At 27.8% G+C, this 20,513-nt stretch overlaps 1 protein-coding gene across 3 annotated transcripts; it reads right to left on the reverse strand.

Moving 5' to 3' along the window:
• Positions 1 to 5,773: 5,773 nt before the first annotated feature.
• On the reverse strand, positions 5,774 to 19,758 carry LOC107444299 (uncharacterized). Of its 3 annotated transcripts, none has more exons than XM_016058400.4 (7): positions 19,537 to 19,758; positions 16,587 to 16,688; positions 15,220 to 15,278; positions 8,823 to 8,930; positions 7,568 to 7,606; positions 6,214 to 6,237; positions 5,774 to 5,924 (listed from the first exon to the last, which is right to left on the reverse strand). In XM_016058400.4, exons 2-7 carry the CDS (start codon positions 16,669 to 16,671, stop codon positions 5,847 to 5,849), a joined length of 393 nt encoding a protein of 130 aa, XP_015913886.2. In that variant the 5' UTR covers positions 16,672 to 16,688; positions 19,537 to 19,758; the 3' UTR covers positions 5,774 to 5,846. The 3 variants fall into 3 exon arrangements, with proteins under 3 accessions (XP_015913886.2, XP_015913887.2, XP_015913888.2); XM_016058401.4 differs by having other exon boundaries at positions 19,520 to 19,655; XM_016058402.4 differs by lacking the exon at positions 19,537 to 19,758 and adding an exon at positions 19,462 to 19,533.
• Between the last annotated feature and the right edge of the window lie 755 nt (positions 19,759 to 20,513).

The raw sequence follows: 20,513 nt of genomic DNA on the forward strand, positions 1-20,513 counted from the left end.
AATCTACAAAAGTACCACTCTATCACTACTTCCTGTCACCGTTCCTCTCTCTGTAACAATCTCTCTCTACCAATAGCGTCGCGAGAATCCTTATCCATATCCGCTGACCTCTCAGAAGCACTAGCAAGCGTTATAGGGAGACATTTTAAAGTTTGCTTTTTTCTGAGCGTTTCGTGAAACATGGCTTTGAGTTCAGGACATTGTGAAAATTTCCCAGATGACTTTTGTTATACATGCAGCGAATATAGTGTAGTTAAAAATCGCATGAGGAGCATTACAGACTATGTAAGACAACTTTATCTCGCTTATTTTGACTTGAAACTCGGAGATCAGGACAAATCTTGGGCACCTCATAAAGTTTGTGTGCAGTGTCTCAATGATCTACGCTTATGGCATCAAGGAAAGAAGACTGCTTTACGATTTGGAATTCCTATGACGTGGAGAGAGCCCCTAAACCACTTTGATGATTGTTATTTTTGTTCCTGCCATGTTCGTGGGTATAACCGAAAAAATCAAAGACTAAACCTGGCTCTCGTCCTGAACAAAATAAAATATACCGACCACAGTTTGAGCATTTGCGGTAATTTGAAAGTTATCTCCATGCTTCTTGGTTAACAAGAGGGATTTATAAAGTACCCATGTTTCATTTTGTCAGTGAGACAGCCGGGACAAGACTCAACATTGGGTCAAAAAAGAATGACCGAAAAGATAAAATCTTGACCCAGGCACCAAGAACGTTATTCGAAACAGCTTAGTTGGTCCGAAAAAAATATTGTTACTTCCGCTACATATAAAATTATGCTAAATGAAGCAGTCTGTCAAGGCTGTTCCAAAAGATAGCAATTGTTTCAAATACCTGTGCAAAACGTTTCCAGGTTTTTCCCAAGCTAAGTTGAAAGAAGGAATATTTGTTAGTCCAGATATCCGCAAACTCATGAAGGATAAAGAATTTGAGACTAACATGACAGAAAGGGAAAAAGAAGTTTGGGTTGCTTTTAAAAATGTCGTCAGTAAATTTCTGGGTAACTACAAGGATCCTGATTATAAGGAAATTGTAATGAAAATGCTGGACAAATTTAAAACGCTGGGTTGCTCCAGGAGTGTAAAAATGCATTTCCTTCACTCACATGTGGACTTTTTCCCTGAAAATTTAGGAGCAGTTAGCGAAGAACAAGGGGACAGGTTCCATCAAGATATCAGAGATATTTAGCATAAATATCAAGGAAGATGGGACAAGAACATGTTCACTGACTACTGTTGGATGATAGCTCGGGATAAACCTGAGATTAAGCATGAAAGGAGATCATCAACAATAAGTTTCAGAGGAAAATGAGTATATACATAAATAGAAACTTTTCTCTTTTGTTTTTTGCTTGTATTGCTTTTTGTTTCAAACTTTCATTAAACATACACAATATTTGTTATTCTTGGTTAATCGTCAATTTTACGTAAGTTATCTCAATAAGAACAAATTAAAATGGTATGTTGGTGATTTTCTCCTAGAAACTGATGTAAAAAGTTGCACAAAGAACTTATTATTTCCTCTTGACCAGAGGTGACTTCTGCTGTCTGGTAACAGTATTTTTTATTCATTTTAACCTATAAAATATCAGTTGATAGCTCAAAAATCAATTTTCTTTCACAAGATTAAATTTTACATAGATCAAAATGAATGAAGAGAAGAGTTACCGGATAGTACATGCAAAATTGTTTGAGAGAATTCCTTTCTAAATAGGATTTTAGTAAAAACATTAATATCAATTTTATAAAAAATCCTGATGTGATTGGGAAAAATGATGGTCATTTTCAAAATCAGCACATCAAATAACATATAAATCAACAATAACTTCTCTTGTATTTTTCAAAAAGTTCAATTTCGCAGGCTTGTGTCATCTCTTTATCTACATTTTTAAAAAAAGTCATGAATGATTTTAGATTATCCTAATACAGAAACTTGTTCAGCAGACAGACTTTAAAGTGCTTTTTCTCATAGATGATAATTTTGCGTTTTAATCCTGATTAAATCTCTAAGGAATTGCTTAAGATAAAACCTTGAAGTAAAATTTTTTTTAATGTATAATACACTTGTCTAAACTGTGCATAGAATAAGAACTTTACGCGGTATTAAAATTTTTACAGCATGTTATATATACCTAACAAGAATTTTTAACCTTTTTTTCTACTCTTTTACAAAATTATCTATGAAAAATATCTTAATTGATATATCAACAAATGAATACACAAAATTGTTAAGATGAATATTGTAAGCACTAAGAAAAAAAAGTTTTTTCAAATATTTTAAAATAAAAAAGCCTTACGGACTTAAAAATTTTGAATTTTTTCAATTTATTTTAAAATTTAAAAACAGTTAAGCAGTTTAATTATTTTTTGAAGATAAATTATTGATTATAAGTTAAATGAGCATATAAAGCATCCACAAAATGAGTTGTTGCAAGGGTACTGTGAGAAAATGCCTGGAAAATCCATTAGAATAACAAACTTTACAACAAATTCAGGGAACCAAATATTGTAAAAACTATTAAGGTATATAAATTAAAATTGAAAGGAAATATTTTACACCAAAAAAGATAAAAACGAGCAAAAAAAGGGAAAAAGGTATTTTGTCTTATACTTCAAAAAAGAAATCTACATATTTTTCTCACTTCTCTTTTAACCTACGTAGAACAATTGGCTATTTAGGGCCACATTTGCTTAAATTTTATGTGTTTTTGTCAAAATTATTTTTTTTCGAATAAAAGAAGTAATATTTGCTTTTATAAAATATGGCTACCATGCCAAATAAGACATATTGTCCGTCAGATGGTTTTCAATTAACCAGACTCTAATAGCAAAATCAAGCAGTCATACGAGAGAAAAAGTAAAAATAATTTTTTTTCATTATAACTCAATTTCACTCAAAGTACATAAAAGGTCAGTTCAAATAAGATAGGCAGATGGAAATCTACAAATCTTATTTAATTAATTAGTTAGTGACAAAGTGGTCAAAAAGGCACAAATGAATTACATAAGTGCATACCAACTGAAAAAAATTGTAATAACAAGCTTTAGATCATAACTTGCTTCACAGAATTACAAAATAACATAAGATCCATTGAATTCAGTAAATTCTAACGAATTTAACACGGATATAAACAAAAATGTATTTGGATGTTCAAGTGTTATGTAAATTAGATGAGAATTTATGCCTGATTTTACATGCTAACAGAAATCAAATGTTTGCTGAATGCAATAAATGACGCAAATGTTTAAGATAAGCAGTACCCCACAGAGAAAGACAGTATGGTCATAACTACCAGAATGTGAACAATTCAAAACACCTTTTACTTTCTTTTTACCGAAGTAATGACATTTGGTAAAATCAACTATAAAATATGATTTAATTACCATGCTGTTTATTAGTCATAATTTGGTTAATTTATTGTGATATTTTAGAGCATGGCAGGATAACCATTTATTGGGTTAAGTTTACTTTTCAGTGCTGTTGTTCTTTTCTATTAAATGTTGGGTAATAAAAGAACTATAATTTTCAAAACCAGGATGAAAAACCGTTATCATACGAACAAGAAATTTAAAAAATTACTTGTTTAAATGCCGTTCGTTTTACTCACAATAATTTCGAATACTTTGACACACAGTGCAGCAATCGCATTGAAACGGAGAAAAATAATGACTTAAAGAGAGCTATTGTTATTTTGGGGAAAGATCTTAAATAGAACATCTAAAATAATATTTTTTTTTTGTTTAAACAAAATCTTAGGATTTGAGCATGGAAAATATGATCCCTCAAAATAAGCTTTTAATTTTGATGAAATCATCAGTATTATTCTCAGGCTCAACAAATAAAAAAAATTGGCAAGTTAAGAATGTATTTACTCAGTTCTTTTGTCACCATTAACAGCTTGTTTTTATACGAAAAGGTCTCAAAGGGTTAGCATCTTGGCATAGATAGGAAGATGATGCAAGCGTTTTTTGATCTCTTGGAACAAATCTTGATAAATAAATTTTTGAAAAAAACAGGGCTTCTACTTTTTTCCTTGAACGTTGGCCAGAGAAAGCAAGATATCAGTGCATGCTTAGATTTATTAAAAGTAAAGAATTAAAAAAAGAGTGTTTTAAGGAATTTTTTTGAAATTTGAAATTAATGAAATACAAGCAATTGTTCTACATGCATCTTTAAAGAATGCATTAAGAATTCTACAGTTTAGGATAGTTTTTAATTACATATGGTGCCACATAACTTTGAAATAAAAAGTTATTTTAACTAAGAGAACTAGAATTCAGTTTTTTTTAAGTCAGTTAAAAAAATGGACAGTAATTTGATTAAGTTTTAAAGTGACTGTTTTCAAACAAGTAATTTGAATAATCTGATTCGAAACAAGTGATTAAAATCAACTGATTTAATTTTAATTAAATTTAAAAATTCATGTTCAATTTAATAAATTTTGATGAGAATTATGAAATTAATTAAGGAATCCAACTTTTTTCACATTGAAATTGTCAATGAATTTAATCAATCTTGATTCAAATCATTAAATTTATTAATGAATCCTATAAATCTTGATTTAAAATTTTCAATTCCTAATTGAATTCAATTTTTCTTCATTCATATCACTAATTTGACTATCCAGTTTTACCAATCTTAATGCAAATCATTAGACTCTTGATTTAAATCAATCAAATCTTTATTTAATCTAAATTTAATTATTCGAATCTCGATTCAAATCTTAATTCAAATTACTGGAAACATGATTCGAAACATTTAAATCTTATCAATTTGAGTTAAATGATTAAAGTAAATTTCAAGCTAGTGAATAGAATTATTGAGTGAATTAAGCGAATAAAATCTTTGAATCAGTATTCAATCCGATTGCTTACAAACAAATCGGTATTTTAGAAAGAATTTGTTTTTACTAAACTTTTCTTAGATATGAACAAATAATAAAACTTTAATTATGTTTTATTCTGAGTTAGATTTATCGAGAAAAGTTTGAGTCAGTGAATTGTAATAACAGTTGGCAATACAGTTAGTTTATAGTAAATAGTAGGCAACAGTGTTTTGCTCATACATTATTATTCAAAAACATTTAAAAATTTTTTTGTAATTTATTAGAAAACTTTTAAGAACCATAATAAGAGATTACAATTATTAAATACATATTTTATGTTTTAATGAGTAAAGTTGCTGTTAATTTAGGTCGCACTAGAGCTGCACAATGGGCTATTGGCGAAGGTCTGGGAAACATCCCGGAGGATGATCCGAAGACATGCCATCAGAATTTTGATCCTCTGTGAAGGGGATGGCACCCCCGCTTCGGTAGCCCGACGACCTGCGCGCGGAGTCGAGCACTTTACGGTAGTACAGTTTAACGAGGATCAATACCGCACACCCTCGGTCCCTACGCAGACTGATCCAAGTGGTCACCCACCCGCACATTGACAGCAGCCAGTAATGCTTGACTTCGGTGATCTGCTGGGAACCGTGTCTTAACGACCAATCCACTGCGGGACTTTTAATGAGTAAATAAAATTGTTTTTGGAGTTATTAGAATAGTTCTCGTACATAACAAAGTCCAAAAATGTCACACGTTAAATACATTTCTAAAATCGACACCTTGTTTAAGTAAGAATTAAAATACGTTAAAAGTTTCTATGAATTATTTCGGAACATTTAATTAAAAACAAAGGAAAACTTACGTCGAAAGATGATCGGAAGAGAAAGGTGTGTTGCTTAAATGCAATGAAATGAAAATAATTTTTCTTTATTTAAATCTTTATTTTCAAATTAAAAAAATTTTCCACTTCCATAATTGGAGACTTCATCAGTGCTAATGTCCATGCTTTTTCTTGTAGATATCTTCCAATTCTTTGAATTCATACTTTTTAAACAAATTTAGATAGCAGGCCTGAAACGAAAATGGATTTTTAAAATGGCATCTTCTCAGAATGTCTTTTCATACATGAAATGACTATTTTAGGCAATGATGTGGGATTTTAATAATCAGTTCGGGTTCGTAAAATATCGTCAAAAACCATTTTCAACAGTAAAATTATTAATAATTTATCGTTTATGTAATTTAATAATATTTCAGCATTAATGATTACTCAAGATTGATGTAAATCAATAATTTAATGATTTAATTACTGTTGATTGTATTCGTTTATTTCATGAAATATTAATGATTGTATACTTACAACAGATTCTTCGTACTTTTCTTCCTGTAATGAATTATAAAAGTTTGTAATAATATTTCTGTTTCACATTTATGCTAAAATATATGCTTTAGAGAAAGAACTTGTAAAAAAACAATTTAATATTAAAGAAGTACGAAAAGCTTTTTCTTTAACCTATTTAACTAGATTTGTGCTTCCTAACTTATCCGCTTGGCGTGAAGATGAATATTAAAATTCTTTCAAGCAACAAGAACAAAGTTTTCAATAAAGTTAACTTTATTTTTATTAACAACACTTTTCGAGTTCATATTTTAAGTCCTTTTCGTCAGTTGGAGCGAAGAAAACAAGTATGTTTTGAACTCATTTCTATATAAATTTATTTTTCATGTGGGGCGTAGAAAATATTGAAGATAAAGTGATTATTGCCGATAGATCAAAATCATAAAACCCATGTGAAAAGTAACTACTTATAAATTATAGCTTTACACATGTGTTTTGCTGTGAATTAAACTTTGGTTTATATATTTTTTTCAAAGTGGCTGGGACTTAAAATAAGGAAATGAATAAATGAAATCGGATATTAATAAATTAAGTAGGGATCAGCATATGAAATTTTATGGAATTTCAAGTACTGATACGGAGAATGGTTTGTAAAATGCGTGAAGAAAAGCCAAGTCTACGTAAAATAATGTGTTTTTATTTTGTTTGCATTAAGTTATTGTTTAAACTTAAAACAATAGTTTTTATTATTGATAAATGGAGATAAACGTTAAATGAGTTTACAAATTTATAACGTTGGTATACTGACTTTAAATAGTAAATAGCGTTATTTAAATATGACATTATTTTTAATTTTACTAAATTTCTTTGGGGAAAATAGTAAATAGATTTATAAAAATATTATGGTAAAAATTATGCTTAAAAATGTCCTTTTAAATTTTAATCTTTGACTGCAAAACGCATTATATCCATTATAACGTACTTATTGCGAGCAATGTAAAAATCTTTCAGAAACAGTTACATCTATGTGCTTGTTAATCAAAGCTCCGGTGGCATAGTCGTCTGTGGCGTAACTCACACCACTGGCTGGAAAACTGGGGTAGTGAGTTCGAACATAGTAGTCGAGAAAACAACCGGCGTGTATACGTAGTATAAGATGCGAGTTAAATCCATCGTGGCTGTAAGTCCTCTCGTAGGATGTGGTGTGGAAGTTTGGGGATAAGGTAGCAGCTCAGGTGCTGTTAACGTCACTTAAGCGAAACAAAAATCCTACCTTGGAAATCCTACCATGCCCTTCAAGAAATAGAACCCTAAAAAATGGGGCTTGATTATGGTTGGATGATGAGATGTTTGTGCCTGTTAAAGACATACTTACTTCTTTGGACAACTCATTTTTTCGATAGCATCCAGTCATCTGTTAAAAAGAAATCAGCATTGTAATGAGATAATTCTGGAAATGTATCATTTGTTTTGAAACAATAACATTGAAAAAGATTTAAAACTCGATATTTGAGAGTGCATAAAAGAAGGAGACAAGATATCAAGCATGGTATCATTACTACCCTTTTTTATTATAACCGAGAATCTGGGGTAATATATGACAGAAGACTGTACTATATTATGAAAGGACTACATTATAAATCTTCAAATAAGAATAGGCATGTGAAACAATTATTCTTCGCGCATCGCACACATGCACTAACAAATGCCGAGAATCTTTTCCTTCAAATATTTATATTCAGAAGAGAGATCCTCGAGCTATTTTTAAGCGAAGTGTTAGATCCCATAGTTCCCATCTCTCTATCAGATCTTAGTATTCTATCTTTTCCTAAGGATTTTTCATAATTTAATCTATATAGTACCTTTTCTATATAAAATAGCAATAAAAACGGCAGAAATATTTAGTTTAATCACCATTTTGTTCCATTTTTCTGCGCATATTTTTTCTATTTAGTACTCTTTTCTTGAGTTATTTTAGTTTCTAAATTGCGTATCGTTTGCAAAATGGAGTGCTCTTATTAGTATCATATTATATTGATGTTATACCGTAAGAAACATTCTTGTAAAATTACCGTACTGTATTGCAATGACATTTCTGGTTAAAAACACTATAATTCTCGTAATAAAGGCTAAGGCATACGGTATTCAAACCATTCATTTGGTAATTTTTACGTTCATACGGCAACGCTTACTGGTAATTCTGGTACACAAAATTATAGTTCTTATTACCACACATTTAGTAGAAAATACAGAGCTGAAAAGTAAATTTAACCGAATGAATGGCTGTTATGCCATGCTTTAAAGTATTACGATAAAAATTATCAAATTTTATCATATGTTATGAGATTATATTTTATAGTTAATTTTACCAAAGTACTTCAGTAAAAATTACCGTAATTTTGGTGTTTCCTTAGAGCCAGAAAGGCGGTAAATTAACATTTTATGGTAATTTTGACAGTACATTTTCTTCTAAGTGTAGTATACATTTTAAAGTAAATCCTATTACGCTAAAGTATACATGGTTTTCATAAATCCTATCCCTCAGTTATTATATGAAACTCTTATAAGCATGTAATAGCATGTATTGGAATTGGGACTAAGAGTATAAAATAAATGCCAAAACAACTCACTTTTTCAAATAGGACGTCATCTTTGCATCCTGCTGTGACGTAATCTGCCATAGTCATATCAGATGATGGAAAAATTTCAGACATACATTCTTCAATAGCATTTTGGACCTTTAAATGAGAGAAGAAAATAAACAACGTTAGCTGCTGATAAAGTTATAAATAAACATAAATTTATTGAAGTATTGCGGAGGAAGGTTAAAAAAAAACGCTTGTATTGTTGCCAGATGATTTCTCAATGCGCTTGAAGAAGTATAAGAATAAGTTGCGCAATAAGAAGTTGGATGTTTCTCAATGCGCACCAATTTTAAGTTCAAGCTTAAACGATAAGAAAACACCTAAGGATTTCTTAGTTATAAATATTATTTTATTTTTTGGAATTTACGCGTTAAATGAAGCACTGTCTTATTTTATTACAAACCTAAGTTGTTTATAATTAGATTTCTATGTTTAAATTACCTATGTTTTTATAGTGGGGGAAACGAAGCTCGTGTGGGCTGCTGGAATTTTTTTTTTTTTGTTTACCTGTCAAAAGTAGAACTATAAGCAGATTCCCATTATTGTTTTACGCTTTCATGTATAGTTGCAAGACCACACAATTAATTGTTTAGTAGTAAATTATAAAAAAAGCAATATATTTTAAAATTGTAATTTTTTTTTTATTTAGACGTTTATTTGCCACTTAAGACTATTTGTTTCAAATAATGGGAGATATAAGGTGACTTTAAATAATAGGATATATTATAAAGATGCTTTCAAATAGTAGGAGGTATTGTAAAAATTATTTTAGAGATTGGAAAATTAAATCTTTTAAGATCTTTTAAAGATGCTTTTAAATGCTAGGAGGTATTATAAAGATGTTCTTAAATAGTAAAAGATATTATAAAGATGCTTTGAAATAATATAAGATATTATAAAGGTGCTTTTAAACAATAATATGTATAATAAAGATGCCTTTAAATAATAGGACATGTTATAAAGCATATATACATATTTTTTTCGTATTTTTCATTAACCGATAGAACTTTAGCAAATACTTTTATGGGGCTACAGTAGATGCATTTATATTGAGCTTTCTCTGAAAATTGGATTTATTGCTGTTAGTGTATTATTTTATTAAATTGGATTAATTTTGTGAAAGAAATTAAATTAATTGGATTTTTTTCTCCGTATTTAAAGTTTTTATTTATTAAAATAGATTTTATTTTCTCACTAATTTTTTTTTTTTTAAATTCAATATATTGATTACTCTTGATGTTTTTTTCATGCATTTTATGATTTTTAATGGAAGTTGTAAAAGGAGCTAAGAAAAATTCGTAAATGCAATAAATTGCAAAAAATTACTTTATAAAATAAAATCCTAAAAAAATATACTATTAGTAAATTTTTTCCTACATTTATAAATATTTTTCCAACATGCTCTTTTTCCCTTAATACTTAGTTTAATTGCGTAAGTACGTCATTTTCTGCAATTTCTAGAGTTAAATTATTCTATTCTACTCTATGCTAGACACCCCAAAAGATAGCTACTTGCGTAAATAATTATATATTTTTCATTCTCTTGATTTTTTTTATTTCGTTTGTTTTTTTTAAGGGGGAGAGGGAGGATTTTTATAGCAACATTGCAATCATACTTGCTGTAAAACCTAAATATAACCTTATACCTATAATGAAAACTGCATAAAGTTCGTATTTTGCTCAACAAGACATTAAATGAGATATTGTAGAAAAGATTGAAGAATAACGTTATTAAATTTGCGATAACCAGCATCTAACAGAAAATTATGCTTCTTATAATTGTGTAAATTATACAATTATTATGTTTTCATTAAATATTTAAGCGAATACAACTACGAATGTTAGTATATTTAAGTTTAATTTCATCATATTTATGTTTAAAATTAAAATTAAAAATTTTCAAAAATTTGCGCTGGTGAATCAAATATTAAATATGTGCTGAAAAGTTGAGTTTTTTTTTTTTTTTTTTTTTTTTGATTTTTCAGTAAATTCTACTTATTTGGAACTTTTTGGTCAATATTGTTCAAATTTTGTACTTAGCATACGCAATTACATCATTTAATGTATTGTGAAAATTTGTACATATGAGCAATTCTACAAATAAACGCCAATTAGACGGTCAAAAAAAAAATTTTTTTTTTGAGGCACACTATTTCTACTTGCATTTTCTTTTTTTTTACACCCTAAAAAGGTAGGAAAAAGTCGTGAACATGAAATTTTTTATTTGTGACATACTTTAAATGACGAAATACCAATTTTCAATTTTTCCCGATTTTTCATTTTACGAACTTTGATTAAGTTTTTTTATTTTTGTTTTTTATACTAAAATACAATCTTATAGTATGAAATCTCTATAAATACATTTTAGAGAGACATTATAATAATATTATATTTATGTAAAGGTCGTTTTATCTGAATAAATGGCTCAGTTAAAATCCTCATTTTAAAAACGAAATTTATGACACATTTTTTGCATATAAGAAATTAATATGTTTGTTGTTGCTGTTGTTTGTTGTCGTCTTTGATGGCTATAGAGGACATAGTTTCAATCCTCTGCTCGCCACTAGCTAATTTTATATGAGCAATTCTACAAATAAACGCCACTTAGACGGCCAAGAAAAAAATTGGGGGGGGGGCATCTATTTCTACTTGAATTTTCTTCTTTTTTGCACCCTAAAAAGGCAGGAAAAAATCGTGAACATGAAATTTTTTCTTTGTGACATACTTTAAATGACAAAATACCAACTTTAAATTTTCTCCGATTTTTCAATATACGAACTTTGATTTAATTTTTTTTATTTTTGTTTTTCGTACTAAAATATGATCTTATAGTATAAAATCTATATAAATACATGTTATTTAGACATTATCATTTCCTTATTTGAAATAAAATAAAAATAATGACTTACTTTAGCTTCAATTAAATTTTAATTTATAATAGTGTTCGAACCTAGCTGTTCTTTTTTCATTGAATTTAGTAATTTGCATTAATTGTTATGAAATTTTGCTACTATAATAAAGCTAAATTCAAAATTCTTGTAATATGTAATTGTTTCAGTTATATAAAAATTTTATTTACAATAAATAATATTTACATATAAGTGAATAAATTATTATAAATTAATCATAGATAATGCAATTTTTGGCTGCTTTTTGAACTGACTTAAACTCGGTATCGGATAAACATAAAGTACTTTTATTTTTCATTTTTTCTTCATATGGAGCATGAATTTTACACAGTACTTGCGCCGGTAAGACATCCTGAATATCAGGTGTTGCTGGCCATGTTAATACACATCTTTTTCTAGATAAAAAATTAGCTGTCAAAATACTATTTTGAATTTTTTCTATTTTTCCCAGATACCATTTATCATAAATGACTACAATCCAATCACCTGCAGCATAAGTTTCTGGGGTAAGTTTTAAGCTACTTACAGCGTCCACAAGTTCATTGGAAACCGTTTCGGTATATTTTGTTGTACTTTTCTCGAGGCCATAATGATCGCAATGACCATTCAAAATACATAAATCGCAAGACAATTATCGAAAATTGAGCTGACTTTCTTCAGATCTTGTCCAGAATATTTGATGCACAACAGTTGTTTGAGGCACTGATGTCACTTTTTCTGGTATTAAATTGTCTACTAATTTCATATCTTCTTCAGTTACTAAGAATGGTGTAATTATAGTATCTTTACTTTTAATAATGTCAACCATGTCTTGTGCACAAAGAACACTCTTGCCACATGATACAGCTGTGTCACACATTGCTTTAACGTTTCCACCGATTCCATCAGCAGCGCTTTTCCCATGGCCAGCAGCAGTGAAATTCCATGTAGCATTTTTTAAATTCAGTTCCTTACAGAAATGATTGAACAAAAGGAAATTAGTTTTATTCTTGTACTGTGTTGTGGGTCCATCACTTCGAAAATGAATAGTACTAATATCTGGGTTACAAGTACGAAGTTTCTGAAATACAGGTTTAAGTAAAGTCCAAACTGCAGAAGCATCGTGACGTAAACATTCAGAAATTGAACAAAACGATTCAAAGGTAACTTGATCAGAATCATTTTTTATATAAAGACCACCGGTTTGTAAAGAAATTTGTTTCTTTGTCGCACCAAAATGGACACTTTGAATCTCTTCATCATATTTACAATTATAATTTTGCGAAAAATCAACAACAAGAAGAGCATCATTTTTTTGCAAATTGTTTTTTAACTTTTCTAAAATTGTAAATTGATGTGAAATTCTATACGCATGAATCAAAAATTTAGGTATCTTTTCATTGAATTTTTTTATCAAATTGGTAATAGTGCAGCTTATTTTTTTCTTAAATGTCACTTTAACGTTATACACTAAATCTTTTGCTCCTTTACGTGTTATTTTTTCGCATTCCCATGTCATAGTTTCGGATGTTATATTTGGTAATTCAAAATTAGAACATTTATCACACTCTTTAAACATACACTTTTTTCTAGTATCATCACAACAAATAGATTTTATAAATTCTTTTACATTCTCAACTTTTACAATTTCATGAAAGCGTAATTTCTCCAACATAAGTTTAAAATTTTCATGCTCTTTACATAAACAAGTTTCATGAGCGGTAATTTTGCGGTTCATTACATAAAACGGTCGAAGTTTGAAGAACAAAGCTCTAGAAATTGTATTTTTCGATTCAGAATAATATTTTTTATATAAAATACAAATGGTATCAGCCAAGTAACGTCGTCGCATTTTCAATTTATTTTTTGTAATAAAGTCTTTAGCGCCGGGAGCTAATGAAGAATTTTCATCTCGTAAATAAAAATTAGTCACATCGGCTTTTAAATTACGACTCTTTTCACTTTGCATTTTTGCAACCGCCTCGACTGATTCAAACGATTCATTCTTAAATTTTTTAGAATAATGATGATTATAAAGACTTAAGTCTTTATCTACAGCACGACTTTCATTAGACAAATGATTTGAAAAAACAGATGCAAGTAATTCTTTTTTACTTTTGGTTTGAACTTGAGAAATTTGATGCTTTATACTTTTCACAGTATTCGTGGCGTACGATACACTTCGAAAAAGACATTTGTTTTTCTTTCTCATATTCAAAAATTTACTCTGTGTAAAAATTTACTTTTCCAAAAATTAGTCCTTTTTTTTGTTCTTCAAGTTGTTTTTAGCTAGTGGCGAGCAGAGGATTGAAGCTATGTCCTCTATAGCCATCAAAGACAACAAACAACAACAACAACAAACATATTAATTACTTAGATGCAAAAAATGTGTCATAAATTTCGTTTTTAAAATGAGGCTTTTATCTGACACATTTATTCAGGTAAAACGACCTTTACATAAATATAATATTATTATAATGTCTCTCTAAAATGTATTTATAGAGATTTCATACTATAAGATTATATTTTAGTATAAAAAACAAAAATAAAAAAACTTAATCAAAGTTCGAAAAATGAAAAATCGGGAAAATTTGAAAATTGGTATTTTGTCATTTAAAGTATGTCACAAAGAAAAAATTTCATGTTCACGATTTTTTCCTGCCTTTGTAGGGTGTAAAAAAGAAGAAAATTCAAGTAGAAATAGTGTGCCCCGCCAAATTTTTTTTATTTTTTTATTGGCCGTCAAATTGGCGTTTATTTGTAGAATTGCTCATATTACAACTCAAAAGGCTTTAATCATTATAAAATAAAATAATAAAATGTATTAAATAAATACTAAAAATTATTTTTTGCATGGACTTATATTTGGATAAGCGAATTTTACAATTAAATATTTCACTTAGATAATTCTCTTGGTATCGCGAAACACGCAACAACAAGTAAATAAATAAATATTATAAAAAGGTCAACATTTTGCACTGCTTTTCTGAAAAAAACTATTGAGACCATATTACCCAGATTGCAGTGACCCCCAATAATTTAGGGGCCAAATCCGTCAAAAAAAGTATACTTATTCATGAAAAGTTCGTTTTTTTGTTTGATATCATAATTTAAAATATCGTCTGTAATAATTAATTAGCATATTGGTCGCTATACCCAGGAACCAGTAAAATTGAGTTATTCCGAGTATTTTGTTTATTTTTTTGCACGTTGGCTAGTTATCAGTTAAAAAACAATTTACATTATTAAATGAGTTTAAAAAAGAATGTTCTCAAATTAGCCAAAAAACGTTGCGAAAAGTGTCGTTAACAGAAAAAGTACTTCTATGACTGCTAGGAAAACTAAAAAAGTGATTTAAAAGAATCCATCCTAGAGTAAGAGGGATGCAACAACGATGATGAAGAAGTGCTAAAATATAGTTTAGATGAAGATATAAATTGTAGATTCAAGCAAAAATGTAAATAAAGTACAAGAGATGATGTCATAATACTCACTTCCTTGTCTTTTAGTTCATAACATACTGCTAAACCTTTTGAAAACTCAACATTTTTTTCTAAAAGTAAAAAGAAAAGTAATTTTTTAAGACTTCTTAAAAAAAGTGTGAATATCTGTCCAAATAATTAATTTAATAGTTTTTTTTCTTTTTTTACAGTAAACTTTTTTAATTGATTTAATATTGGTAAAAATCTTTGAAAACATATTTTTTAGAATTATTTAAATAAATAGAGGTTTTTAATTATAGTGATACTAAATATAGTGACATACAATAATGCTAATTTTGATCAAATATACAGTAAAAAAAATTCCGGATCTACTTACGATGAAATGTACCGGGAATGTGGGTGCTGATTCATTGAACCGTAAAATCTATTTTTACCGGAGCTTGTTATGAAAAAAATCTGATAATTCATCCATAATTTTTACAGCAAAAATAACAGTAAAATCGTTGAAGTATTCCAATTAAAAATCACGGTATTATTTTAAAATAAAATGGATTTTGTGGATGTTGCTCTCAAAGAGCCGGTATCTTTACCATAATATAAACCGGAATTTTTTGTAGTATAGTCATGTTTTAAAAATATATCTCAATTCCTCAACAGTTTTTGTTTGTAAGTTAATGCCCCTGTATGAAATCTGTTATTCAATGGAATTTGATAAATATTTAACACATTGCCCAAGAATTAAATAGAAAAGATACTTATGAAAACTACACGCATTCTATACAGTGATTTGGTGAATTGTATATAATTGTTTTTTATTTTCCTTATTGTGCATTTATCATTGTATAAAAATAATTTAAAAAATAAGTGCATTTTTCATAGTATATGATGTGTACAGATATTTTATGCAATAATATTCCTCGATATTTTAGGCAATAAATGAGCAAAATAGTATATAATAATTCTCACATTTTACATTCTGCTGAAAATGCCAGGCATTCTAAACAATCAATTAAAATTTCATTGTTTTCGTTTAATTGATTTAGGAGATAATAAAGGACACACACACAGATAAACATCCATTTTTATGTATGTAGTTTACGAAACTAAATTTAGTTGTTTATTTTATTAAATCATTGCTAAAGCGCTTCAGTAAAAAATATTGATCCCTTAGACGTTCCCATAGAGTCAGAAACAAGGTAAAATTTTCCATATTCTAGTAGTTTTGAGCATAATTTATAGTACTTGAGTACTTATGTCAAATATCTAATAAAAATTATCCACAGTATAAGAGTACAAAATATAAACGCAACTGCAGGTTAGTTTCACAACAAAATAAAATTGTAATATATAATTTTCAAACTCATAATCTATTTTAAACAAGACGCTTTAATTATGGCATTAGCGTGTGAACAACTTACGACAGGTTGCTTTCTTCCAAGCATCGTTAAACTGATCTGCCGCAACGAAGGTGCATAAAGTGATGATCAAAATTAAATTCCTCATTTTAAGTTCACAAAAACCTGCAAATATAATTTGTAATATTTGTTGTAAAACGTTATTAACTGTAATATTTCAACTCAGGATTTCAATTCGACATTATGTTTCAAAACACACGAAATACAGCACACCCTTACAAGAGTACTCTGTAAAAAAATCCTATTTAAATTACAGTAAAAATCTACTGTCACCCTGAGTACAGTAGACATAAAAGTCATTTTACAGCAATATCCGTTTTTACAAAAATATTTTATAACGTTATTTTTACAGTATTTATTTAATTACAGTGTCTCAGTGATACTGTAAAAATTGTGTTACATCAGATTTTTTTATTTCGTAAAAATTCATTGCATAAATGAGTTTTCCTGTAAAAAGTGCCAGTACTCAGGGTAATAGAACATTTTACCGTAATTTGGTCTAAAATTTTTGCAGTTTAGAATATTTAACATACTCTTTTTTTTAAATCGAGTTTTAATAAAGGGAAAGTTCAATAATTACATATGGAACCTAAAAGATGAACAATAATCCTATAACTAAGATGTGCACACATATTTCATGGTTTAAATATGCACGATATTAATTACTCAACAATTATAAGTCATTTAGTTAAGTAAATTTAACTACGTTTCTAAGGAAGGAAATTTTGTCACAAAATTGTTAATAAGTTAAAAAAAATTCTCGTAAAGTATGTAAACATTGAAATAAAATATATACACGCATGTTTAAAAATTGTTGAAATTTTAAATACAATTTAACAATGTTTCATATTATTCCTGAATGACTCTACATAATAGTATTATAAAATAATATATTATATCACAGTAATTAGGACTACATAATGTACAATAGTTGATTCTACATTATATACTACTATACAATATTGGAAGATACATTATTTAAACACTTTTGAACACAAGTTTCTAATATTTTTATTAATTTTTGTAAAGAATACTTATAGAATTATTTTATAACTTCAGAGGTTAACACCTCTGCGATTAATCATACTTTTCGTTAAAGTTTAAAATGCATAAATTACCGAGGTATGAGGAACCAGTAAATTATGAAAGAAAAAAAATCTTCGAACCCCCCCCCCCCTGTGTCAGAAAATATAACAATTAACTTGTTATATGTACCGATTGCTGTGATTGTTGTTTGCAATAACCGCATAAAATTTCGTACACCAAGCTAATGTATTTAAATAGATTTGGACATTTTTGTTTATGAAAAAAAATAATATTTTGGTCTTATGTGTTTTTGCTATATCTTCAAATAACTTCTAAAAAATTAAACATAATTTTTGGAGAATTTTTAAATTCATTACAAAATTATAATTTTAAAATGAGAAAAAAATTTATGTCAAAAGTAGTTCAAGATATAACTATTTAAAGGAGTTCTTTCCTATTCAGCGTGTGTAGAAAAAGTTAATCGTTTTTAGATAACTAATAAAAAGTTTGTTGTTAATAGCATTAGATAACTAGATAACCGCATTGGAAAAGTTTGTAGTTAATCGCATTAGATAACTAATGAAAAAAGTTCGATTTTAATATCTTGAAAGTTTTAAAAGTTAAGTAAAAATTTAAAATTAAAAAATAAAGTCCGCAATTTTCTAATTACTTTTTTGTATCCTTCAAAGTCGCGCTTTAAATTATAAAGGCTGTTCCTCAAACTTCATTTCGTATTATAAAATAAAATTTAATAGCAAATGATAATCCCTTACAATAATCGTTTCTAGAGCTAAATGAAATGATATAAGGAAATGAAACATACTTTTACGAGAAATGATGCCTCACAATATCAAAGTAATTTTTAACTAAATTTAATTCATAGTACAATTGTAATTAAAAAAAATTGTTTATTGTAAACAAAATTGAAAAAAGTCCATTATTATTTAAAGAAATCATTTAAAAAGTACAAAACTACTTCGAAAAATAGCTTAAAACTTTTCAAATTTTGAGATATTTAAATCAGTATTTTTTATAAGTTACTAAATTTGATTCATTACTAAATTACAAAAACAAATTTGTGCATGCTCAGTATGAAAGAATTACTTGAAGTTCTCACACCTAGCGCTATTTCTATTGAATTTCGTTAGAATTTTAAAATTAAATTTTGTTATTGGTCAAAATTTTTCCAAATATTTTGTTGAATTTTAATGAATATATTTGAAGTTATAGTAGAAAAACTTAAGACAAAAAATTATTTTTTATAAAACTGTTAATATTTCCATAAATATTTAAGCTAAGTTTACCAAATTGTATGCAATTAGTGCAAATAACATCCAAAATGATCGATAAAAATTAAAAATTTATTGTTATTTTTCTTGCCATAGGGTGTTTAAAAATGCTGGTTTTTAATTGTAATTTATTGTCGCCTCTTCAAATCTCAGAAAGTTTTAAAATTTAATGATAGCATCTGAAATTACATGGCCTAAAAACCTGTATAAGTTATAATATAATCTTCAAAATAATTTTTGGGAAATTTCAAAAAATGTCTAAAACTGAAAGTGTCTCTTCCATTAGGTAGTGTCTACAATAATTTATGCAATTTGTATTTGGCAATTAATGTTATACCCCATTTAATTTTGTAATGAATAATAGATACTTATTGCATGCTAATTTCGAAATTTGCATTATACAGTAAAAATAATAATTTAAAAAACTGCCAAGATCAAAATGCCAAATGACTGCTAGTTAATTAAATAGTCAATTTACAATGTGCATAGTTTCATTTGTTTGTGTAATAACTAAATATATTTTACACAATTTAGACATATATTTTTACAAAAAAATATTTTACTTAAGCATAATGTTTTCTTATAATCTGGAAGTTGCTAAAATCTCAAAAAGATACTTACAATATTTTGATACTTACTAGCTTATTGGTAACCAAACTGATTAAAGAAAATAAGTCAAAAATATTTTTAAAGTATTTATTTTTCCTAAAATTTCCGTATAGACTTTAAAATTTAAGACATGACGCTAACATGAAAATTGTCTATCTTAAGAAAGATTTGAATAATATTGTAATACAGTTTAATTACAATCCCTCAATGTCATTCCGTCCTTATATCTAAGAAACAATACATTTTTCATTAAAAAAAGAAACAATTGCGTAGTTTATACTCCAAAAATAAACACTTTTGGTAACAAAAATAACAATTTTATTCATATTAGATCTATTATAGTGAATATAATGAAAATTCAGCGATGCAGAAAATTGGATGATTTTCCCTGTTAGCGTGTAAAGCAATTTTTTCTCTCCTAGATAATTCACCAATTTCAGCCTTGACAATGTATTCACGGTTCAGTGAGTCATTATCAAACTCTTCGCGTTTACGGAAATATGTCATGCAATTTTTGAAAAGATTATAGACTATTACAAAATTGTCACAAATACTGGAAAGGAAATAGTAAACTTTGAAAACTTTTAGTAATGAATCAAACTGCTTCATGATTTGAATATCGTTACAGCAAGAAATTACTATATATCTTACAGACACGTTAAGGGCATATTTAACATATTTGTACTTGTTAAGTTTATTCGAGTCATTCTTACTTACATAATAGGTCATATTAAATAAAAAATATTTTATTGTTTTTCTTCATTATTTTTATATTTTATTCAAGTATTTATTTAATATTTTAAGGCAAGTTACGATCCCAAAAATTACAAGCAGCGATAGACTGCCTAGGTTATATATTTAATTATTTTCATTTTATTTTACTGTTTTTTGTTTTTTCAATACTTTCAGTTAACTTTATGGTATCTTTCACGAAACGTAGTAACACTGTACAAAACTGTGCTGACCATTGGTGATATTTTGAATTTTGGTGATATCGTTGTTTTCC

Source organism: Parasteatoda tepidariorum, chromosome 1, assembly GCF_982258835.1.
Source record: "Parasteatoda tepidariorum strain Cologne lab strain chromosome 1, Ptep-v5.0, whole genome shotgun sequence".
In the NCBI taxonomy this organism is placed as follows: Eukaryota; Metazoa; Arthropoda; class Arachnida; order Araneae; family Theridiidae; genus Parasteatoda; species Parasteatoda tepidariorum.

What these genes read in the sequence shown, in the direction of transcription:
- LOC107444299 (XM_016058400.4), bottom strand. Translation starts at nt 16,671, where the DNA reads ATGAGGAATTTAATTTTGATCATCACTTTATGCACCTTCGTTGCGGCA. An exon ending in ATGAACTAAAAGACAAGGAA is followed by an intron (nt 8,931 to 15,219) that starts GTGAGTATTATG and finishes TCTCATTTAAAG; the next exon opens with GTCCAAAATGCTATTGAAGA. An exon ending in AAAAGTACGAAGAATCTGTT is followed by an intron (nt 5,925 to 6,213) that starts GTAAGTATACAA and finishes TTTTCGTTTCAG; the next exon opens with GCCTGCTATCTAAATTTGTT.